At 36.7% G+C, this 20,955-nt stretch overlaps 3 protein-coding genes and 2 non-coding genes across 6 annotated transcripts; 4 read left to right on the forward strand and 1 right to left on the reverse strand.

Moving 5' to 3' along the window:
- On the forward strand, positions 545-4,063 carry LOC105161587 (mitochondrial substrate carrier family protein B). Its single transcript, XM_011079321.2, has 7 exons — positions 545-1,082; positions 1,867-2,043; positions 2,156-2,305; positions 2,752-2,853; positions 2,966-3,036; positions 3,119-3,186; positions 3,445-4,063. The coding sequence occupies exons 1-7, from the start codon at positions 879-881 to the stop codon at positions 3,681-3,683; spliced, it is 1,011 nt and encodes a 336-aa protein (XP_011077623.1). The 5' UTR covers positions 545-878; the 3' UTR covers positions 3,684-4,063.
- On the reverse strand, positions 8,382-14,912 carry LOC105161588 (serine/threonine-protein kinase ATG1c). Its single transcript, XM_011079322.2, has 13 exons — positions 14,518-14,912; positions 13,771-13,891; positions 13,626-13,684; positions 13,224-13,288; positions 12,224-12,317; positions 12,073-12,153; positions 11,875-11,983; positions 11,706-11,787; positions 11,265-11,626; positions 10,793-11,148; positions 9,751-10,042; positions 9,222-9,292; positions 8,382-8,883 (listed from the first exon to the last, which is right to left on the reverse strand). The coding sequence occupies exons 1-13, from the start codon at positions 14,758-14,760 to the stop codon at positions 8,644-8,646; spliced, it is 2,175 nt and encodes a 724-aa protein (XP_011077624.1). The 5' UTR covers positions 14,761-14,912; the 3' UTR covers positions 8,382-8,643.
- Positions 17,185-17,258, forward strand: TRNAV-CAC. Its single transcript has one exon. It is a non-coding gene; the product is annotated as a tRNA-Val (tRNA).
- TRNAV-CAC lies at positions 17,326-17,399 on the forward strand. The gene has a single exon. It is a non-coding gene; the product is annotated as a tRNA-Val (tRNA).
- Positions 17,444-20,309, forward strand: LOC105161589 (PRA1 family protein A1). 2 transcript variants are annotated; one of them, XR_847788.2, is made up of 8 exons: positions 17,444-17,841; positions 17,941-17,981; positions 18,085-18,163; positions 18,652-18,738; positions 18,813-18,901; positions 18,997-19,068; positions 19,147-19,303; positions 19,936-20,309. XR_847788.2 is itself a non-coding variant. In XM_011079323.2 (8 exons), the coding sequence occupies exons 1-7, from the start codon at positions 17,684-17,686 to the stop codon at positions 19,248-19,250; spliced, it is 630 nt and encodes a 209-aa protein (XP_011077625.1). In that variant the 5' UTR covers positions 17,445-17,683; the 3' UTR covers positions 19,251-19,271; positions 19,936-20,309. The 2 variants fall into 2 exon arrangements, 1 of the variants encoding a protein (XP_011077625.1); XM_011079323.2 differs by having other exon boundaries at positions 17,445-17,841; positions 19,147-19,271.

Here is a 20,955-nt window from a genome sequence, read left to right on the forward strand (position 1 = left end):
AACTCATGTAAAATGGACCTTTATTGGACTCAGAAAACTATATTTACTCATCCATGGGTTGGGTTATTAAATGCAAAATAGGCCTTGGCTGGACTCCAAAACCTCTTCATTTGTTGGGCCTAGCGGTGCCAATATGGATGCAAATTCATGATTCCAATTTCCAACCCAACCCACCTAATTTTGGATTTGGTTGGATTTAATATTTTTTTAATATATATTAAATTAATGAGAAATAAAATAAAAAAAAGTGAGAATTTTATTTAAAAAAATTAATAAATTAACAGTATACAACTATATTATAACGAGAGGTCAAAACGTTATAAAACAAAATCCAACATTAGATAACGTTAATACTAACATAGAGAACCCACCTAAAAATCATGTGCGAATGAGTTAAAAAAGAAAAAAAACCAATGGTTAAATCTAAAATATTGTAGTGGGAGGAGACTTGTTTTTGTAAATTTGAACAATATGGGGTTAAATTCAAAATTCTACGTACAATATAGTTTTAATAGCCGTAAATTGTGGGAGTAGTTTTGCAATTTTGGGTGAAAGAAAACGTCGATCACGTTGTCAACAATAGTCAACACCGCCATTTTCCTTCCGAGTCGGATTACACTTTTGAAGGAAAGAGTAATATTCCTCCGAATCAAGCGACGTTAAACCTTCATTCCCCCTCTTTAGGGTTTCCATAGGGTTTATTCTAATCCCACCAACCACAAAATCGGAGAAACAATTTACATGCCGACGACTTCTGTTGATTTCCACTACAAATATCCCCAACCCTTATGACCCCGTAATATTTCTCAAGATTTCTGGCTGTCAATAATTAATTGAGGGAGTGAAAATTTGGTTCAAGAATTTTATTGCCTTAATCAATGGAAGCTAGAGTGGGGGTGGAAGGCGGTTCTGCCACGAGGAAGTTTCTCCATCACCACCACTCACGCCAGGCGCCGCCCCCCCAGCAGCAGCCTCAGATATCGCAGATTGGCACCGTGCCACAGCTTCTCGCCGGCGGCATTGCCGGAGCTTTCAGCAAGACATGTACTGCCCCACTAGCTCGACTCACCATTCTCTTTCAGGTTTAATTTTCTCTTCTTGTTCTTGTTCTTCTTCTGTTTCTTCCTCCCTGTCTGGCGACAATCTTCCCCCCCTTTTTATATTAAATTCGAATTTTGTCGGAGAAATTAGAGAATCAAATTCCATCGCTTTTTTTCTTGGACAATTTGAATATCTACTTAAGTACTTTTAGCGTCCTGACTGTTAGTTTTATTAATTTCGAAAAATGTCTGACGATCCAACTAAATTGTTGTTTGTTCTCGCTTTACTTCATGAAAAGGAGCTTTTTTTTTTCTCCAAAGTTTTTTCTTCTCTAAACTAACTGTATGAAATTTTGAACTTTACTGCAAAGATCGCGAGTGTTGTCTGTCAGAACTCAGAATATAACTCGTTCTAGTTATCTCTTTCTCCCGTGTCTATCTTTTGAGTTTTTGTCACTGAGATTATGGTCTTGTTGGTAATTTGGGGAAATTGATGTCTACTTTTGCATTTAAAAAGCTTTAAAGAGACTGCCTTGTTTTCTGATTAATTCTGCACTAGATCCACTACATTACTACAGATGTAAACCTTATAAATTCTGTTAGAGATGATATACTGGGATTTAATTGCGTTTGGAACACCATGTTCTATGCATGCCATGCTTGGTTCAAATTCCCAATGTGCCAAATTCTAAGTCTGTTAAAATATTACTATCCTCCTCTCTTTTGCAGTTGAACAGCTAAATGTTAGCTAGTTATCCGTTTTATCTTTCTTTCCCATATTATTTCCTACTGTTTTTGTTAACTTGAAAGCTTTTAATTCTTTTAGGTACAAGGCATGCACTCAGATGTTGCACTGATGACTAAACCTAGTATCTGGCGTGAGGCATCGCGCATAGTCAATGAAGAAGGTTTCAGAGCTTTCTGGAAAGGGAATTTGGTTACAATAGCACATCGGCTTCCTTATTCTTCAGTCAACTTCTATGCATATGAACAGTACAAGAGCGTGAGTATTTATGAGATGTGCATTGCAAATTTAATGTGGTTAAAGTATGTTTAGTGAGCAGTTTGTAGAGTTTTGGATGTGGCCCTTTTACTTATGTTAGAATCTTTTGCAGATATTAAAATCAATTCCTGGTCTTGATGGACGTAGTAGAAATCCCGGTGCAGATGTCTTTGTGCACTTTGTAGGTGGTGGCTTGGCAGGAATAACTGCAGCTTCTGCAACATATCCATTGGATCTTGTCAGGACACGGCTTGCGGCACAGGTACAAGGATATTATACTGTTAAAGGAGAAAGCAGAATGTGTTCACAATCAGTTGATTCTCATGACTCAGCTTGGATTAACAGGATGTTGGTGACCGAATTTGCTGATACAGTTTTCTATTACTTCTATTCGTGCACAACAAGCCGCTTGGGCAGAATTTAAAGATAGATAAGAAATAAAGAGAACACAGATATTCCCTCCTAGGAAAAGAAACAATGAAAATTACAGGATATATTACTGGACCTTCTAATTAGATTTTTGAAGGAATTTGGTTAGCTTGAAATTTCATTTCTCTTCCTTTTTCCTCCTTTGTTTCGGTATACACTTGTCTTTTTCATCTTTCGGCAGGATATTATGCCTTTTGAATTCCTATAACTGTTTTGTTGGTGAGTGATGAGTGGAAACAATATTTTCTCTGTTGACTCATTTGGTTTGAAACTTTGTAGAGGAATGCTATATACTATCACGGCATAAGGCATGCACTTCATACCATCTGCAGAGATGAAGGTTTTTTTGGCCTCTACAAGGGGCTGGGTGCAACATTATTGGTATTTTCATGTTACTTTCTCCAAAACTATGGCTCCGTATATAGTTACTGTTATTTAGGCTCTGCATTTGAGTACTTTTCATTTCATTTTATTCTTTTTCTTTTGGCTGCAGGGTGTTGGACCTAGCATAGCTATTAGTTTCTCGGTTTATGAGAGTTTGAGATCTTATTGGCATTCTCAAAGGTGAGAACAACTTGTAGTTAATGGACTGTAATTAATGAAATGGCATCTGCTTATTTTCCTTCACATTTTGTGTTTCCAATAGGCCCAACGACTCTACAGTTATGGTCAGCCTTGCTTGTGGCAGTCTTTCTGGCATTGCATCATCAACAGGTTGGTGGATATAGTTCATATGCTTTCTTTGATGGACCTAACAAGAGCGACCATTAACAAATTATATGGTTCTGTTTTGTTTGGTCATGTCATTATGAGATTGCACACTGGACACACAAGTCTTGAATCTGGAATCTGGATGTGTTCATATTCACTGATTGATAATTTTAAGTTTTGTTATGGAAGATTTCTTCTGATGTTCAATCAGGAAAAGTAGGCAATACATGATCTATTTTGTTTATATCTTGTTCACTGCAGCAACATTCCCCCTGGACCTTGTGAGGCGAAGAATGCAATTGGAAGGTGCTGCTGGTCGAGCGCGAGTGTATAATACGGGGTTGTTTGGAACATTTTCACACATTGTCCGTTCAGAAGGCTTCTGTGGTTTGTATAGAGGGATTATGCCAGAATACTACAAGGTAGTTCCAAGTGTAGGGATTGTTTTCATGACATATGAAACACTGAAGAAGCTACTGTCACATGGATCTTTTAGTTAATTGGCATTTCTTGCCACCCCTCTGGAGTGCAACCTGTGTCTCCAAAGAAGCAATAAGGACATATGTTTGACTAAAATGTGTTGAGGCAGCCACTAATAGCAGAGCTTCTTTTTCGTCTGTGGTACTTCCAAAAATTTGACGGCAGTAAAAATTTTGTTCTTGCTGCCAAAAGAACAATTTTCAGTGTATAGGCTACTGATAGCATAGTGTGTCTCCCGTTTGAAGTATTATTTCTAAAATAGTTTCTTATTTCTTAATATAGTTTCTGAATTAGGGACACTATAGTGATGAGTGTATCATCATGAAATTTTGTTGTTGCGCCACTATGTCAAATCCTGTTAACAGTGATATTATCATTTTTGGAGCCAAGCTCCGGTGAAGCATTTTTCTGTTGCTTTGTTGTTCTTGGAAGAGATCAGTAATATATAAGTATTTGTATAGATAAAAATTGTATTTATAATCAATCTATCAGCAAGAATATCCAGTCCTAAGGTGCAGAAAATTTTCACTTCATTTTTTTTTTTCTTTCTTAAATCTGCACATCATTATGTTCTCATTGTTCTGAGGATATTAACAGTTGGGTAACGATATCATTATGGCGGGTTGTAAGGCTTCTTGTGGGAATGTATGATGGCATATCCAGCTGGAATATTTTATGAATATGTCTTCTCGGTGCTTGGTTCTGCGTCTGTGATGACAAAGAAAAGCTGTGATCTGCCTCTTTTCTTCTCTTGTCCGGATAATTGCTGAGATCTCTTGATATTCTGCCTGCTGATTCACTGATTGCGGATGCTTTCTAGAACTGGATATGTTTCAAACTACGAAATGGTTATGATGCTGTTACCTAACATGCGCACCATTTAATTTCGATCTTACTGAAGAAAAAGGGGCACAAGAAGACGTTGTACTCCTTGTCCCATCTGGGCTTGATTGATATCTATCCCTTGTTCGTCAAAGTCTAACCTGGGCAGAGATTGAATTCTTGCAAGTGCCATTAATGTTCACATGTAGGTGTTGGTTGAACAGTTAATTAAATTTCTTGAAAACCAGGAGCCAGAAACTATTTTACTTGTTTCTTCAAGGGTTCATTCCATTCACCAATAATTTGGAAAAGAACAGTAGATAATATTATTCCTACCACGATTGGGTCTTTCCATGTAGTATACAATTCTAGACCGGACAGGATCTGCAACACAAGTTTTTCAAGTTCCAGTCACTTCTTCTATTTTACATTAAAGATCAGGGTTTCTCGTAATGCATAATACATTAACTCGTGATTCTTTTAAGCCTTGTTTCAAGAAACGAAAGACTGGCATGAAAGTAAACAAATACCTTCTGTTGATCAATGACAGGTCAAATGTATCAGGGTAGACATCTTTATGCTAACTCGGGTGATTGTGAAGATAAAATTCATTGTATCGTTTACGGCCTTGTCTTGGAAAGTGGCAATGCTAATATTAACCCTTTAGAGACTCAATTTTGGTCTTGGACATGAACTTCCCCACCTTGAAGTACTTTCTTTCCCTCGCTTTGTGAGTGAATGGTAGCAACCTACATGCATGTTCGTTTGGTTCACCCAAAAACATCTTTGTGAAGTCACCACTGTTGCAGGATATTCCCTGGGCATCTTGGATCTTCCTTAGCTCTATATCAACTTTAAGGCAGTCAATCTGTGTTTCATTCCTTGCGGCTGTAATTTACTCACCTGCTCAGGGATGATCTCAGTCGTTTATGTATAGCAATATGGATCAGATTCTGTGTGACACCCCACATATTACTGATGCTCCAACAAGGCTTTTGCACCAAGCAGGATTTTCAGTCCAGGTGAAGATTGTAAGTGGTAGTGATGGGAGGATGACAGATGGCAACCAAGAACAAGCACAAGAATGATGTTCCACTTGTGATGACACTGAAAGGAGAAAAAAGGTTGAGAGTGGTTGGCATAGATCATTGGTAATCACCCCTCAAATCTCACTAGCAGCTGTAATTCAGGGATATTACTGTTTTTCCCGAAGCCTCTGACATAAACTGGTGCATTAGTTACTTAAGAACAAGAACTTTTGAGTTGATGTGGGGAAAGAGATCTTTTAGATGAAATCTATCCATGCAAGAGATTGTGGTTCTGGCATAAAGGCAAAGATATTAGGACCACATTTCATTTTCAGGCAATGGCACATTACCGGACTTCCACAAGCATCAGGTCTGCTGCAAAAACAATATGCTACGTCTTATTATTTTCCCTGCTTTATTTGTATATTTGTCTTCTCAAGGAGCACAATGGATACTACGCCAATATAACTCTACCTAGGAAACTAAAAACACCAGCGACATGACGGCAAGACAGGCAAAGTAAATATGCTCAAAACACTTGAAGCATTACGATGATAAGCTTCCTGAACGAAGGTACAGATCACTTCCAGCCTTCTGCTATTCACGATGATCAAGTCTGTAAATTATGATTTGATGCTATTTTTTCTCCTTTTCAGGTGGGGATATTTTCTGGTCCTGTTCAGAAAGCAGTCAAGGAAGAAGACATCATTTTCTGATAAAGGAAAGGTTCCCTTCTTATGATTGGTTAGGAGGGAACAGAATCAAAGATGATTGCAGGCTTTAGTTTTCTTTATCCCACCCCAAATCCTGCTTGGGAATTTAATATCGATGCTTTCTTTCGGCACTATATATTCTCCTCTCCCCCATGCATAGGGATCATCACTCCCTTCTGCATGAAACTGTCTCTAAAGTCTCTCTCTGTTTTCGTCTTTCTCATTCTGCTCCTCAAACGATATAGGTGTGCGGATCAGGTAATCTGCATCCTGAGGTTTGGATGATTACTGATTCATCGTTTCATCTAGTCCTCGGGCTGCAGATTATCCCATCTTCACAACCAGCAAAAACAAGAAACCTTCAGATATCTACTCCTGAAGGTAACCTTTATTTTCTCTTTTATCACTTAAAAAGATGGTTCTGTTTAAGGAGCATGTAAAGGATTGTTCCAGAAGTACATTTAGTTTGAAGAGCAGACAGTATCCATCAAAGCATGCTCGTACCGGATTTCATTGTCATAAAAAACATTACAAATCTAAATACCAAGCTAGGTGCAGTTCCTCCTTTTCAAGGCTTTTTCATCACTTGACAAATATGTATCACATGTTTCCTACAGTTTGGCAAGTTAAAATCTCTCTTGAAATTGATAAATCCCAATGAGCGATAAGTAGAGAACCACTATCATGGCAGGTTTTTGTGGAACTGCTACTTCTTGATCTCAGATAAGTCTTTCCTATCTTGCGACAGAAGAATTTCATCATCTTCAACCAGTGAAGGTGCCAGATTCCATGCCTTGGCCAATCACATGGTGCCTCTGACACATAATTTGTCTGAACTGCGTGCAATCAGAAAGCAGTTGTATTATAGTTTGTGCTGAGTGTCCTGATGAGAAACTTATTAAGGTTCTGTGATGATAATTCTTGATGATAATGTGCGAGATAAAGAGCCAAGAACTAAACAAACACAAAACGAACTTATGACAAAATACCATGGAGGATGGTTAACTATAATTTGGCTTCATTCAGTCATATGTACTCGCCTGAGAAATTCAATTTATGAACCATCGTCAGTTTCAGGTTCATTAGTTAAAAACTTATAGGCCATGATACCAATTTGCATTTACACACTTCAGCCATCAGCGTACTTCATAGTTCCAGGAACTTTGTTCCATGTCATAAAGACACACAAACAAGAACTTAATACAAGCAAGGACACTCGTGTTTTTCCTATATCAACAGTTTCATAACAGTAAGTATATAGCCTTTTAAGCCTTGTTCAGATTGCAGCTATGTCTCATGCATCAAATTCAGAGATGTTGGAGCTCGATAAATGAAAGAGCTTACAAAAGTAACTAAGATATCTTCTGTTTGTTTTGGACAATAAAATTAGAAGGCGCAGCATTTACTGACTAAACATGCCAGTAATAAGAAACTTGATGCTTAAATTATAGGGAGTCCTTTGATTGCAATGATCCAGGTGAACCCTAACAGCTAAAGCAAAGGGAATATGTGAACTTCACTGGATTTTGCCTAAAGAGAAAAAGGGATCTATCAGCAAATGGCACATTAAGCTCAATCAACTTAACATAAAATCAATGAATATGGCAACTCGTTTAAATGATTGATTCTCCAAAAACTTATCAAATATCTCTGATTACTAAGAATCTTGACTGATTGTCCCAGTTGAAGGACATGTGCAAATAATTTTATATAGCATGACATGAATATGGTATCATCAATCAATCATAATATCCGAAAAGCATTGTGTGCTTAATATATTCCCCTCCCAGCCACAGAAAATGCAAAGGATTAGATCGTGATAAATGGATAATATACTACCAAGTTATTTTATTGCTAAAGAGCCAAGCTGTGAGTTTCTTCTACTAAAAAATCAATGTGCGCATAAAATGCTGAGGAAACAAATCATTCACCTACATCAAGCATTTCTGACAAACAAACATTGCCACCCGAAAGCAATCAGTTCTAATTATATTTCCTTCCAGGTTATCAACGTAAATATTCATCAGATTTCCATGTATTAGGAAAGCCAGAGAATGTTCTGAAAAAATAAATCCGAAAGCAACCATTATTTTGTTTATGATCTGTGCTTTTTCCTGCTCAAGGTCCACGCTTTCTAAGGTTGTTTGAGATGAAATTCTTGGTAGATTATGTATAAAATTACAGCAGAAAGTCGAAACATAGGAATCATTTGTTTACAAGATTCGTCACTTGGATTGGACAAATCATTATAGCTATGGAATTAATATTAACATCTGATCTTTAATTACATTTGAAGATTAACACGCCCCCATGCCCACAATGAAGGAGAAAAAACAGAAAGAAATATTATTCATTCCCAACCAAGAATCACTGTACACAAATTTTACACAATGAAGCATCATGTACCATCACCATTTTCATGAAACACACGGTCGATCCTCAACCTTGAATAGTGCCATTCTTTGAGACTGCGAAATGCTTTGCCTGTTACTGAGGACATCAATGTAATTCTTAATGCGATATCGGTCTGAGTTTGTGAGGGAAAATGGAGGATTCAGAATAAGAGATGGTGCTTCCACTAGAATAAATCGTAATAAACGCACTGCTTTTGAATATGAAAGCACAGCATTTTCAATATCACCCATGTATTCCTCAACCTGGAAAAAATTCACAGTAAGATTACATAAAAAATTCAGATTTGAAGATTAAAGAATTTCTACAACTTCCTTTCTGGTTCTTGATTGATATTTTGGAGCTGTAACAGACACAGACACAACGAGATTCATAACTCATGATATTATTCAGGGGGAACCTGCTACCTGAAGTACATCTCGTACTCCTCTTCAACAAAAACCTAACAACATTATAAAGATAATCTAGTTTTGCTATAAGAATTACATATTTTGATTGGATCTCTGAAACTAATCATCATAATAGAGAGAATGAAATACCCATTTTCTATGGAACCTCGCAAAATAAATAAACATATACTTACCGCTCCACGTCTGCCCAATGCAAGGGCAGACTGATATATCAGCTCCATTGCATCTGGCATCTCCATGTTACCTGCATTCGGGAAACTTGCATAAATGCCGTTGCACAGTTTGCTACCACATGTACCGTCCTTTAGAATGTGGATATATGCATACACACAGAGACACATATATATAAACAGACATCAACTGTAGTATTTCTTGATTCTGATCAAAGAGAAAGCCACATCTATGAACCTATATCCAGCATGTGGGTGCACAATATAGTAGCAAGATTAAGAGAGGATGATCTTCTTGACACCTTCTTTCCTTCTGTCCTTTCAATCTACTCTTTCTGTCATTTTTTCCTTTTTTTTAGGCGTTCTTCTGGGGTTAGAAAGCAATTGATACATGGCAGGAAATCTGAAGTTGCATTTGAAGAGACAGGTTTACATAATCCAAAACAAAAGTCGGAGCATATCTAAAGCCGGGGCTATATTGATTAAAAGAAGTAGATGAATGTAGGTGTCAGAAGTCATCACAAAATGATACCTGGTTCTATCACTTTAGCAAGTTCCTCAGCGTTCCCAACTTCATGAAGAAATGCTCTCTCTATCTCTGAACAGACATGCTGTGGCCCCTGAGTGTTGTCAATACTGTGACACTCTTGGTCATCTGGACTCTGTTGAACCTTAGAGACTTCTCTCGATCTTGTAGTCTCTAGGCTTGAGCTTCCTTCAATAGCTGATGCAGCATGTGTATGACAAATATCCAACGCTTGCTTCCATATAGCAAGAATGACAAGCTGCAATGAAAATGCTTCTAGTTGCTTTTCTCCCTCCATCTAGCAAACGAAAGTTATACTGATTGGTTTTATATCATGATAAAAACATAAGACAGCTAAATGAACAGACAATGCAAAAAGAAGCGGACAGTACAAACAAGATTTCTCAATGTTAATGCATGCAGGGAACTACAACTAGACTATGCTTTCTATTATTGAGGAATTGATGCTCAATTGACACAAAAGTTTTTTAAAAAGAAAGATGATGGAAGGACACCATGGCCTTGATTAGCTCATTTTTACACCACCGTCCGCAGCCTGCCAAAAAGGTCTGCAAAAGTATTCCTTGAAATCAACACTGCATGGACCTTAAGCTTTTTATAATCATTTAGCATAGATGGCATCGGTCGAAAAAAGAGATTTTACAAGGAAGATCTATTAAACCACACCACCATCCACAGATTGCCCTAATGGCACTTAAAAATAAGGATTTGTTCTGGTGACGAGCATTTGCTTGGTTAACTATCGAACACCTTCATTTGCAATGGCCAATTAATTTTCAAACTAATATCAATATGTCTAGAATTTAGCTGGATGCTGCGACTACAACATGAAGAGAAAAAATGGAGCATCATATTATACTCAAATATAACAGGTGATAAATGAACCCCACCACCAACCTTTCCTGTACTTCTTCTTCAGAATTCTTATTCAGTTTCAATATCTAAATCAGAAATACTACTATTGTTTCCAAAAGTTTATTGGTTCAACTTTCAGTAACATCTGCTATGACAAACAGCTGCAAGTTACCTTTTCATTCACTAATTCAGTAATAGAAGATGCACAATGCTGCAGTGACTTGATCCGCATCATGCAGTCAGTTGATGGCTGCTCGAATGTGTTAGCTACATCCATTGACCCTTGTGACGTCCTAGGGGTAGATAAGCGACTCTCCACATTCCCAGTGTAACAAACCCTACCAGATGCTCCTCCAATTATTGGCACGGGATCACTTGTTGCATTTGTATTTCTAGAGTCAACAGGCGGACTACCAATTTTAGGGGGAAACTGGCTTGGCTTAGATGCACGTGTTGAAGAAGATATGTCTAGTGGAGGACCTGACACAATTACATAATCCTGGTCGATCGACTCCAGAGAATCCACAACTGTGAAATTGATGCACATTAGACAAAGAAAATAATTAAGCACCTTTAAGCAAGAACACCTGCATATTGATGCTCTACACTAAAAATGGAGGGCAGACGATTAAATAATTAAGCACCTTTTGGACGCCTATCTGGTGATCCGAGGCCTGTGGTTTTAAGAGATTCTTTCAGGTTTCCTTCTGAAAGTTGGCGGCTGCCAAGACCTGACCCGATAATTTCTGTTTTACATGGGATGCTACTATACTTTGAAGAATCTGGTCTGTTTGCAAGATTAAAAATATCCCTCCTATCAGGTTTTGAGTCCAGAGAAAATCCATGCATGGATCTCATGGTGGACCTCCTCCGAAATGATGGACTGCCATCAGGTCCGCTGGAATCGTAATCTAGACTAAATGGTAAGCAATCTTCCTGGGGACTTTCTTCTGCATTCCTCTCAGAAAATGGGAAATCATTTGATACTCTTTGTGGTTGCCTATTCCTGTTCACAAAGAAGAAGTCCACCTCTATCAGAACTTAGAAAAAGGCTTGTATTCCCTAGATAACGGATATATCTAAACCTTATCTGCCTGTACGATTCCTCTGGCTGTCTGTCAGAAATATATGGATGGTTGAAGAATTCTTCAAATGTCAACCGCTCGACTGTGCAAACAGTAATAAATAATACATTAGATAAGATGAACAAAAGGAACCAAAAATTTCAAGATTAGTCAAGTACATGAGGAGTACCTGGATTGCGACGCAGCAGTTTCCTACACAAATCTAGGCAGTGAGGACTCAAATCCTTCGCCTCTGGTGGAAATTGCAACTCAACTGACTTCATGATATTTTGTAGAAGCTGCAAATAAATTCAGCAGAGGGTTTAGGAAACAACGATCACCTCACAAGAAAACTCTTGATTGCATGAAGAGATTAACAAGAGGACACCTGTATCTGATTACTTCCTGTAAATGGGGTTTTCCCAGTGACAAGTTGAAAAAGAATTGCGCCAACGCTCCAGAGATCTGCCTGTGTTATCAGCTCAAAGTTAATACAGGATTTATGTGTGGGACTCGGTGAATATGTAAGTGAATGTCACCTTCGCATCATACTTCTGGAGCTGCATTATTTCTGGAGCCATGTACAATGGTGAACCACATAAGGTTTCCGCAAGCCCTCTAGGTTGTAATGATCTGCCATAAGAAAAATAACTTTCAGAACTGTAAGTTTCAGCCTTTATACAGAAGACATGTCTATGTATATCAACAGATTCCAACATGACTGATATTCTTAAGACATCTGCACTCTGATCATTCACGACAGGCCAACTGCTGTCCTTGCAGAAATTTAGTCACAACGTATCCCCTTCATAAGTTTCAATATGTCCCACTATTCCCACCTTTCTCCCCTTTTTAAGTTATAACTTCAATTTTTCTCCCAATATGCTGTTTCTTTTTCTTTACATATCACATTATATTCTTTAACTATTTAAAACTACAATTGCATTTCATGAAGAATCGAATAAACCAGAAATCAAAGATTAATACTTCCAAAAAAATTTTGAGTATAAAAACACAAGAGCTAAAGAAATCCCAAACTCAAAAGGATAGTTCAAAAAACGTGGTAAAACTATGAGACTGTTTAGAATGTCAAATTCAAAGTAACAGCAATATCTAATGCATTATATTGTGAAATTCATGCTCAATCCTAAGCAATCGGTAATTCAGTTACGTCCAAGCCTGAAGATGTGATATTTCTTGGTCAAAGCAAAAGGAACACTTATGTCTGTAGAGTAGACTAGCCGAAATAGAATAAAGAACTTTACAGTGAATCATCCGTTTCTTTGAGAACTAGATGTTCTGTGGCCAAATGCAAAATCAGCATAAGGTCAAAATATTCTTGGGGTGAACACTTTGGCAACAGTAAAGTGCGAGAAGCAGGCAATTTTAGTCAAGTCAGACAGAAAGCACGTAATGAGCACCCATACAACATTATCACAAAGTTCGCACTAACAGACATGCACAATTTCCTCCCAGAACATATCAAGGAAGCAGCTGCTGGAGCCAGAAAAGCAAGTCTTCTAGAAATCGTAGCAATACCTTGCAAAGCCAAAGTCAGCAATCTTCAGGACGCTGTTATCATTATTTGCAGAAAGGAGTAGATTCTGTTCCAGGGATGAGATACATAAGAATATTTCAACAAGATGACTATTTTAGCACATATAAAAAACTGGTGAAGGAACAATGGAGTCATAGGAGAAGTAACAATGATCAATAACCTCCTCAACAATAATATTTAGCTTATTACTGCAAGAACATAGAGTATTCAGAAGCTGACATTATGAACAACTTATACTACTTATGCAGTGGGGATTCCTTCATCATATAGTTACTTCCCCTAAGATCTCTAATTATAAGTGTTATTAGTGTAGGCTACCATGCTTGAGACAACAAAACCAACCTAAAGAAAGAATTAGGAGAAGATTGGCTATTAATGCTAACCTGGGGCTTCAAATCTCGGTGTATAAGGTTGTTTTCACGAAGAACTTTGAGACCCTCCGCTGCAAGGGCATAAAATATGGCACGCTAATTATTCTAGAAATCAAACAGAATACAGAGCAACAGAGAACAAACTAAAAAAGAATACCTAATTGCTGCATAAAGTGCTTTGCAGTTGCTTCAGGGATTTTTCCTTGCCGTTGTTGAATATACATTGAAAGGTCACCGCCTTTGCAGTACTCCAGAACAATGTATATCTTTCCAGGTTCCTAAAGCCATACGCAATAAAATTTGTTTTCAGTCCAATGAAAGTCAAGTGTATCATCTAACCTATAAAAAGGAATACATTATTGGTTCATTATGCACTTTTAGAACCACACTAGTCAACATTTTCCTTTAACACATGCAGTGAACAATGCAGGTAATGGTTGCTCATGGTTGACAATGGCAATCCAGGCCTAGTTGTTCCAATTAAATTATAGCCGCACTTCAGTTTCATCTAGTCCTCCTCCATTCTTATACTCTAACCTGTGTTATCAATCCACCCATGCAACACTAATGCCTCCAGGGAACCCAAAAAAAGAAAGCAACTTAAGCATATTGCACCGAAACACAATGCACACACAACCCCAAATCCCCATCCAAACGGGGAAGAAACTTATACAATTTGGTAACCCAGGTATTCCCACAACCACACTGCTTTATACTTAAAAAGCCACAACGACGAAAACAAACAGCGAGACACTCATCTACTCCAGATTCCATCACTCCAAAGAGCTAAAACAACAAAAGAATAAATCAAACAATAAACTAGTAACTTTCCTCACTTCACATCCTCTAATTCCAAATAGGAATTGGAATCAAGGAGACGAGGCCTAAAGATACAAGAGCTGACCTCGATCATGTCGTGCAAGCGGATAATATTAGGGTGATTGATTCTCTTAAGAATAAAAATCTCAGACTTGAGGCTCTCCTGCAACTTGGGATTCAATCGAGTGGTGACGATTTCCTTAATCGCAACTTCTGTGCCGTGGACGCGGTGGCGCGCATGCCACACCGTCGAGAATGAGCCAGCCCCGATTTGCTTCCCGACCATATAATCTCCTACCACATAGTACCTCCTCATGGCTTGAGCCATTGGAAAATCTTGGATTATCGAAACGAAATCTCAGCTGAAATCAAGCAGAAAAAGGAAAAGAAGGGTTAGGTGAGTTGGCCGCTGATTTGAGCTATTTTCTCTCTCTCTTGGCTTCGCCTTGGCCTTGGGCTGTTCTGTTGGAGTTTTTACTTTTTCACTGAATAATAATAATTTAATAATAATAATAATAATTCTTGTGGGGTTAAAATCTCTTATTAGAATAATAATGATGTGGAGAGATGAGTATGGATATAAATGAAAGGGGTTTTTATTATTAGTTTAATAATAATAATAATAATAATAATGATAATGAGGGAGGAAAAAGTTTGAGTATTTTTAGGTGCAAGAAATTTATAAAGGTTGAGAAATGGTATATACGTATGGTTTGTGTTTGATTCTTCGTTTGAAAACAACAATGCTAATGCTAATGCTAAGGCTATGGAGTCCGAGACGCAGCAGCAATTGAATTCATCATCAGCATGGGCTTATTACTTGTGGACTTGGTTTCATATGGGCCCTTTATCCATAACACTAACCCTCCTTCTCTATTATTTCATTTCACCACAAAACTCCTCATCATTAATAACGCCCTATTTTCCACTCATTCATATTCTAAAATATTACCTTTTTTTTTTAAACACACGCCATCACAAAAACGTTTATTTCTTCCCATAACTATATTTATCCTCCTAATTTATGTTCTATTTGTTTAAATTATTTCAATATTTTGTTGTGATAGTGATGATCTAACTAATAATTTTGTACAAACTTGATAAAAGATATGGGTTGTGAGATATATATATATATGCTAATTAAACATTAACAAGTAATATATTATGCCAATCCCACTATTTCATGATAGTAATTTTTAATTAGGCACGACAATCAGTTGAAGTACACCGACAGCCTAGCCTAACCCCTCATACTTGTGGTATGTTTGGGACTCAATAAATGGATTTAAGTATGGATTTGTCTTTTAATGCTTTAATTTGAACGAGTTTGAGGTGAAATAAGTTATGCAAGTGAAGTGGAGTACTTGAATACGAGTGAAACCATGCCAAGTCAACCAAGAATATAGAGGGTTAGTTACATATTGTTTCCATCAAACGGATTCAAATGCCTGGAATATCTTTGCTGGTGCCTTTTTATGGGGATATAGCCAATGATGTATAGAATAAGATTTGGGGCATTGCCCTATTAGCAGGGTAGTAGGATTGAGTTGGTTGGTCTAATGTCTTTGTTATCTATTGAGTATGCTTTAAACTAGTACAATTTGAGTATGTTGGGCTAAACGAATGGATCAGACTCTTTCACAATATTTGATTTTGTGTTTTGGCCCATTTTAGAGATGGGCCAAAACATAGGAGACCTTGTTTGTTTTTGTGTTTTGCACACCTCCACTAGGTGTGCAATTGTAATTTAATTTTTTTTTTATTTTTTATTCTTCTCTTAACATAAATATATATATATTATATTTTACTAACAAACAAAATACTATATATACATACACATATATATTACTAAATATATATATTAAAAGACATGATTTGACAATGAACAGTAACTTCTGTTTCAAAAATCCCAACATCAAACCTACACCACTTATTTTACATTATTTTATATTATATCAAAACACAAATCCAAACATACCATCTATCTCAAAACACATACTTACTTATCTCTATTTTTCTCTCTCTATCTCCAAAATACCAAAATAAAAACTTCCAAAACATTAATCCAAACATAGTATTTGATTTTGTCTTGGGCTTAATTTGATTATTAAATTTGAAAAAGTATTTGTAAGGCTTTAGGGTGTGTTTGAGTTTTAGTTGAAACAAGTGGAGTAGTTTTAGGTTACACAAAATCCACCTTGTTTTGATTTTTACCCCTCACAGAGAGAAAAAGAAAAATTAAGAACAAAAATAATTGGTGATTTTAAGCTTACAAAAGATACATTATGTATATACTACTATAGAAAAAAAATCTTTTGTCATATAAATTTTTAAATATTCAAATTACCCTTTAATTCATTCACTCCTTTAACAAAATTTTGGCCATAGCACTAATTCTAATATTTTTGATAAATTCACAATTATAATTTATTTTTTTCTCTCGCCCCCACTCCACAATTCTTTGTTTTTATGGACTTCTTTCTTTCTTTTTCCATCACACCATTTTTATTTTTTTTTCACAATTATTTTTTTCTCTTCTTCTCACATTATGATTCTTTTTATATGCTCGCGATGACCAAGTGTGACGATGACGACGACTAGTATTTTAAAAGATGTTCATTTATACAATAACTATAATGAGATTAAAGAAGTAATTGTTATTTTAATTTTTTTCTTATTATATTGATGAAAAACAGAAATATTATTCTGGTTATGTAAAAATTACCATACATCAAGACATATTCAGAATCATGTCTGGGTGGTGTAGTTGGTTATCACGCTAGTCTCACACACTAGAGGTCCCCGGTTCGAACCCGGGCTCAGACATTTTTCCTATTTTTCCCGTATTTCATACACTATCAAGTTGTTATCACACAACAAAATGGGCAAATAAGTCTGGGTGGTGTAGTTGGTTATCACGCTAGTCTCACACACTAGAGGTCCCCGGTTCGAACCCGGGCTCAGACAGTTTTTGATTTATTTCTATTTCTTTTCTTCCACGGCTCTACACAACGATTCCCACGCTACACTTTATTGAACATTCAAGAATCGACTCGGAATTCACAAATCTCCTGCATCATCACATAGTAATAAACCAAATACTTTTCAATCTCCCAAACCCAAAATAACTATACACTCTATTGATTTTCCCTCTCTTCTTCCAATTTCGCGTTTTTGTACTGGATTTCTTTTTCTGCCTAGGGTTTCTCGCAATCAATCAAATTCAAATTTCCGATCACTAAAAACAGTAAATGGATTGGAGTAATGTAACAGCGGAGGATCTGGTCGAGGCGCTGCGAGAAGTGGACTGGTCGTCTCCGCCGCGTCCTCTCTCGGAATTCTTCTCTCGATTCACTGTGCCCCGTTCGTCCGCCAAATGGAACAGTCGCCTCAAGTGCAACCTCTATTAGTATGATCCCCTTTATGTTTATGCACGTAATCACTTTAGATGCGTACAATTTTCTCAGTTGGCGTCAGTGTGTTATTTATTATTTTTTGGTTTTTGCAGCTACCGGACCAATTACTTCATAATGATTGTTTTCATTCTTGGTAAGAGATCTAACGATGATCCACTAATTTTTTAAGTTCATGATGCATGTGTATGTTTGTACATGGCTCCTAACTAAAGTATATAAGCATTCTCGAGTTTCAGGGATGGGATTTCTTAGGAGGCCACTTGCTATTCTTGCTGCATTAATGACGGCTTTGAGTATTGCATTTCTAAATGATAGGTATGCTTTTTCTGAATTAATTATCAAAAGTTCCACCAGTTTGATTGGTTATGATGCAACCAAATTAGGAAGGAGGAAGGAGACTGACCCAAGGGAAAAGGATGGAATTGTACAAGTAGATGCATAAGGAAAATGTTCAGAGAAGAGGTGCATAGACCTTGGAGGAGGAGAAAAGGGTAGTATAACCAAAATGAGTGGATAGATTGTAAAATGGGCGATGATGGTAGAATATCCGTCTTTTAAGACATTCTTTGGTGATAAAAAATCGAAATCCTCAATGCAGGCTTGCCCTCTAGTACTTTTATTACATACTAGTTGGTTTCGTTCTAATTGATGAGCAATGATATAGTGGATAGACACAGACCATATTTCTCTTGCCATTTCCTCTAGTTCTTGTTTTAGTTTATGAGAGATGATATTTGTTTTTTGAGTCCCATGGCATTGCTATTCCTTTCAGCTTTCTTATATTGCCAATATTGTTTATTTAGTTTTGCAGGTACTTTCAATGAAAAGGTCACAAGAACTGTTAGGCAGTTTTCTCCCCATTTAGCTGCTAAAATGAGACCTCCCCTTACGTAAGTAGAGTTGCTGTCTTGAATTTGCTTAGCATTTGACTTTGCTTCTTATTTATAATTGTAATGTAATTTAGGCCTGTTATTCGGGGGCGCCCATCTGCAAAACGAGCAATACATGTATGTGGACAGCCTCGATGGGTTTTTGTCTTGGTATTTTCTGCAGGTAAGAGGCTCTTAGTCTTTCTAACTACTGTAGACTTGTGACAACGTAATTTCATGTGCAAATAATTGTGGCTTTTCTATTTATTCTCTCTGCAGTGAGTTTCATCCTCTGGTTTGTTTCTTGTGGCCTTCTCACGGTCTTATGGGCATTTGCTCTTGGCCTTCTTGGTAATTTAATATTCTCATTTTTTAGATTCTTTTCTCCGCTGCATGCAAGTGTCTCTAATCTCTCTGTGTCTCTCTCAGCCACCCTAATTCATGCAAGCTTTAGAACACCAAATCTGAAAGCTCGTCTGAACACATTCCGTGAAGAATTCCGTGCTGTTTGGCGCAATTATAGTGAGCTGTAGCTCTTGTGTAGCAGAGTACATGTCAGTTACTTTGCATCTCTGCCTTACTGTTGGTATTGTTGTCTATCTTCATTTGTCTCATATATTTTCTCTGTATATCAGCTGGTGATAGATATCCTTTGTTATCTGTGCTCATTTATTGCATTTTCATGTTGTGGGTTTCTGCATGTTTTGTATAAGTTCCTGTAAGATGTGCATATGTTGAAGCTAGTTGGTTTGCAAGTTGCAAGCACTCCTGGGGAATTTGAGGCACTTGTTGCTTGTGCTTGTCCTAGCAATTTGCTTACTACTTCTGAGGAAAGATGCATGGTTCCCTATTTGGATTTTAACATATTTCATTATGTTATTCTTATATTATTTTGTTAAACCGGCTTTAAGATGATGTGTGAGAATCAATATATAGCGAGTTGCAGTGAACTAATTTACTTGAAACTTATGCTTTGTCTCTTGTAACTCAACCTCTAGTTGGTATTCTCTGTGCAAGCACTTCCAGTTTTTTGTATATTTCCAATGGAGGACAAATCTCATCACCATCCTCCTTGACAATGGCTTTTTGAAAATTTAAGTTTTAGTTTTCTTAATATACAGTTCTTCTATGTTTTAAGAGTGTGTTTCCTATCTTTCTATAATCTAATTTGTGGCCCTAATGCTTAAGTTTTTTGGTGATTATAATTCCTCTATGTAGGGTCTGTGTAATGCTGCATTATCTTCTTCATGACAGCTGCTCAAATTTCAAGAAAAGGAGGCTGCTGATATCTTCAGTTCAGTAGGATGTTGTAAATTTGTTGAAGTGCTTGCGTAGCTATAGTTATAGTTCGATTTTCAGAAATATACAGGAATATATTTCTCACAATGATGTGAAAAAATTCTACTGTTAGTGTCCGTGAGGAGACCTTATTGCCTCTTTAGAAGACAGTGGCTTGCACTATATGTAAATTTAATGAGGCTCTCGTTCTGCATGAGTTAGTTGGACAGGATAAACTGAGCATATTGTTGAACCCCTCCCCCTCACTTTATTGGATGAATTACAACGATATTTCTTGATATTTGTCATAATTACGAACATTCTCTTGTTATTTGAAAAATTACAAATATTCTATAATGTTTGATAAAATTATGTAATTTTTGGATGAAGGTATTTAATATTAATTTTGTCCTTGTTATATATATATTTTTTTTTTAAAATTAAAAACTATAAAAGAAATTGTATGGGGTGAATGATTTTTTTTTTAAAATTATACAAAGATTGTCTATTTAGTTCATAAATAATCAGAAAATTTTAAGAATAAATAAAATTATAATTTTTATTTACTAGAATAGGTGCAAATTTTTAGGTGCAAAATTTTCCTATCTTGGACTTACAAGATGCTGATGCATGCTCTGTTTGTGGTTTGTTATTTATATCATTCTAATTTTTCAAATGACACAAAACTAAAACAAAGGTGTACCTTAAGTTTATATGAATCTCTTTTGTATCTGAAATGAGTTCAAGACTGTCTATATAAGGTTCGTTTGTAATTTGAAAACCCGCCCTCCCCGAGTGCTATTCTTGAAAAAGCCTCATAATTATGCGTAAAGAAATATTAGTGTAAAACGAGTACTCACAGCCAAGTGGGGAATAACTTGTTAATGTCTCTGCATGCATGCATGCCTTTCAAATTTAAAATGATTAGTCTAAACTCTAAGGCATCGGTTTCTTACTCAG

Source organism: Sesamum indicum, linkage group LG5, assembly GCF_000512975.1.
Source record: "Sesamum indicum cultivar Zhongzhi No. 13 linkage group LG5, S_indicum_v1.0, whole genome shotgun sequence".
NCBI lineage: Eukaryota > Viridiplantae > Streptophyta > Magnoliopsida > Lamiales > Pedaliaceae > Sesamum > Sesamum indicum.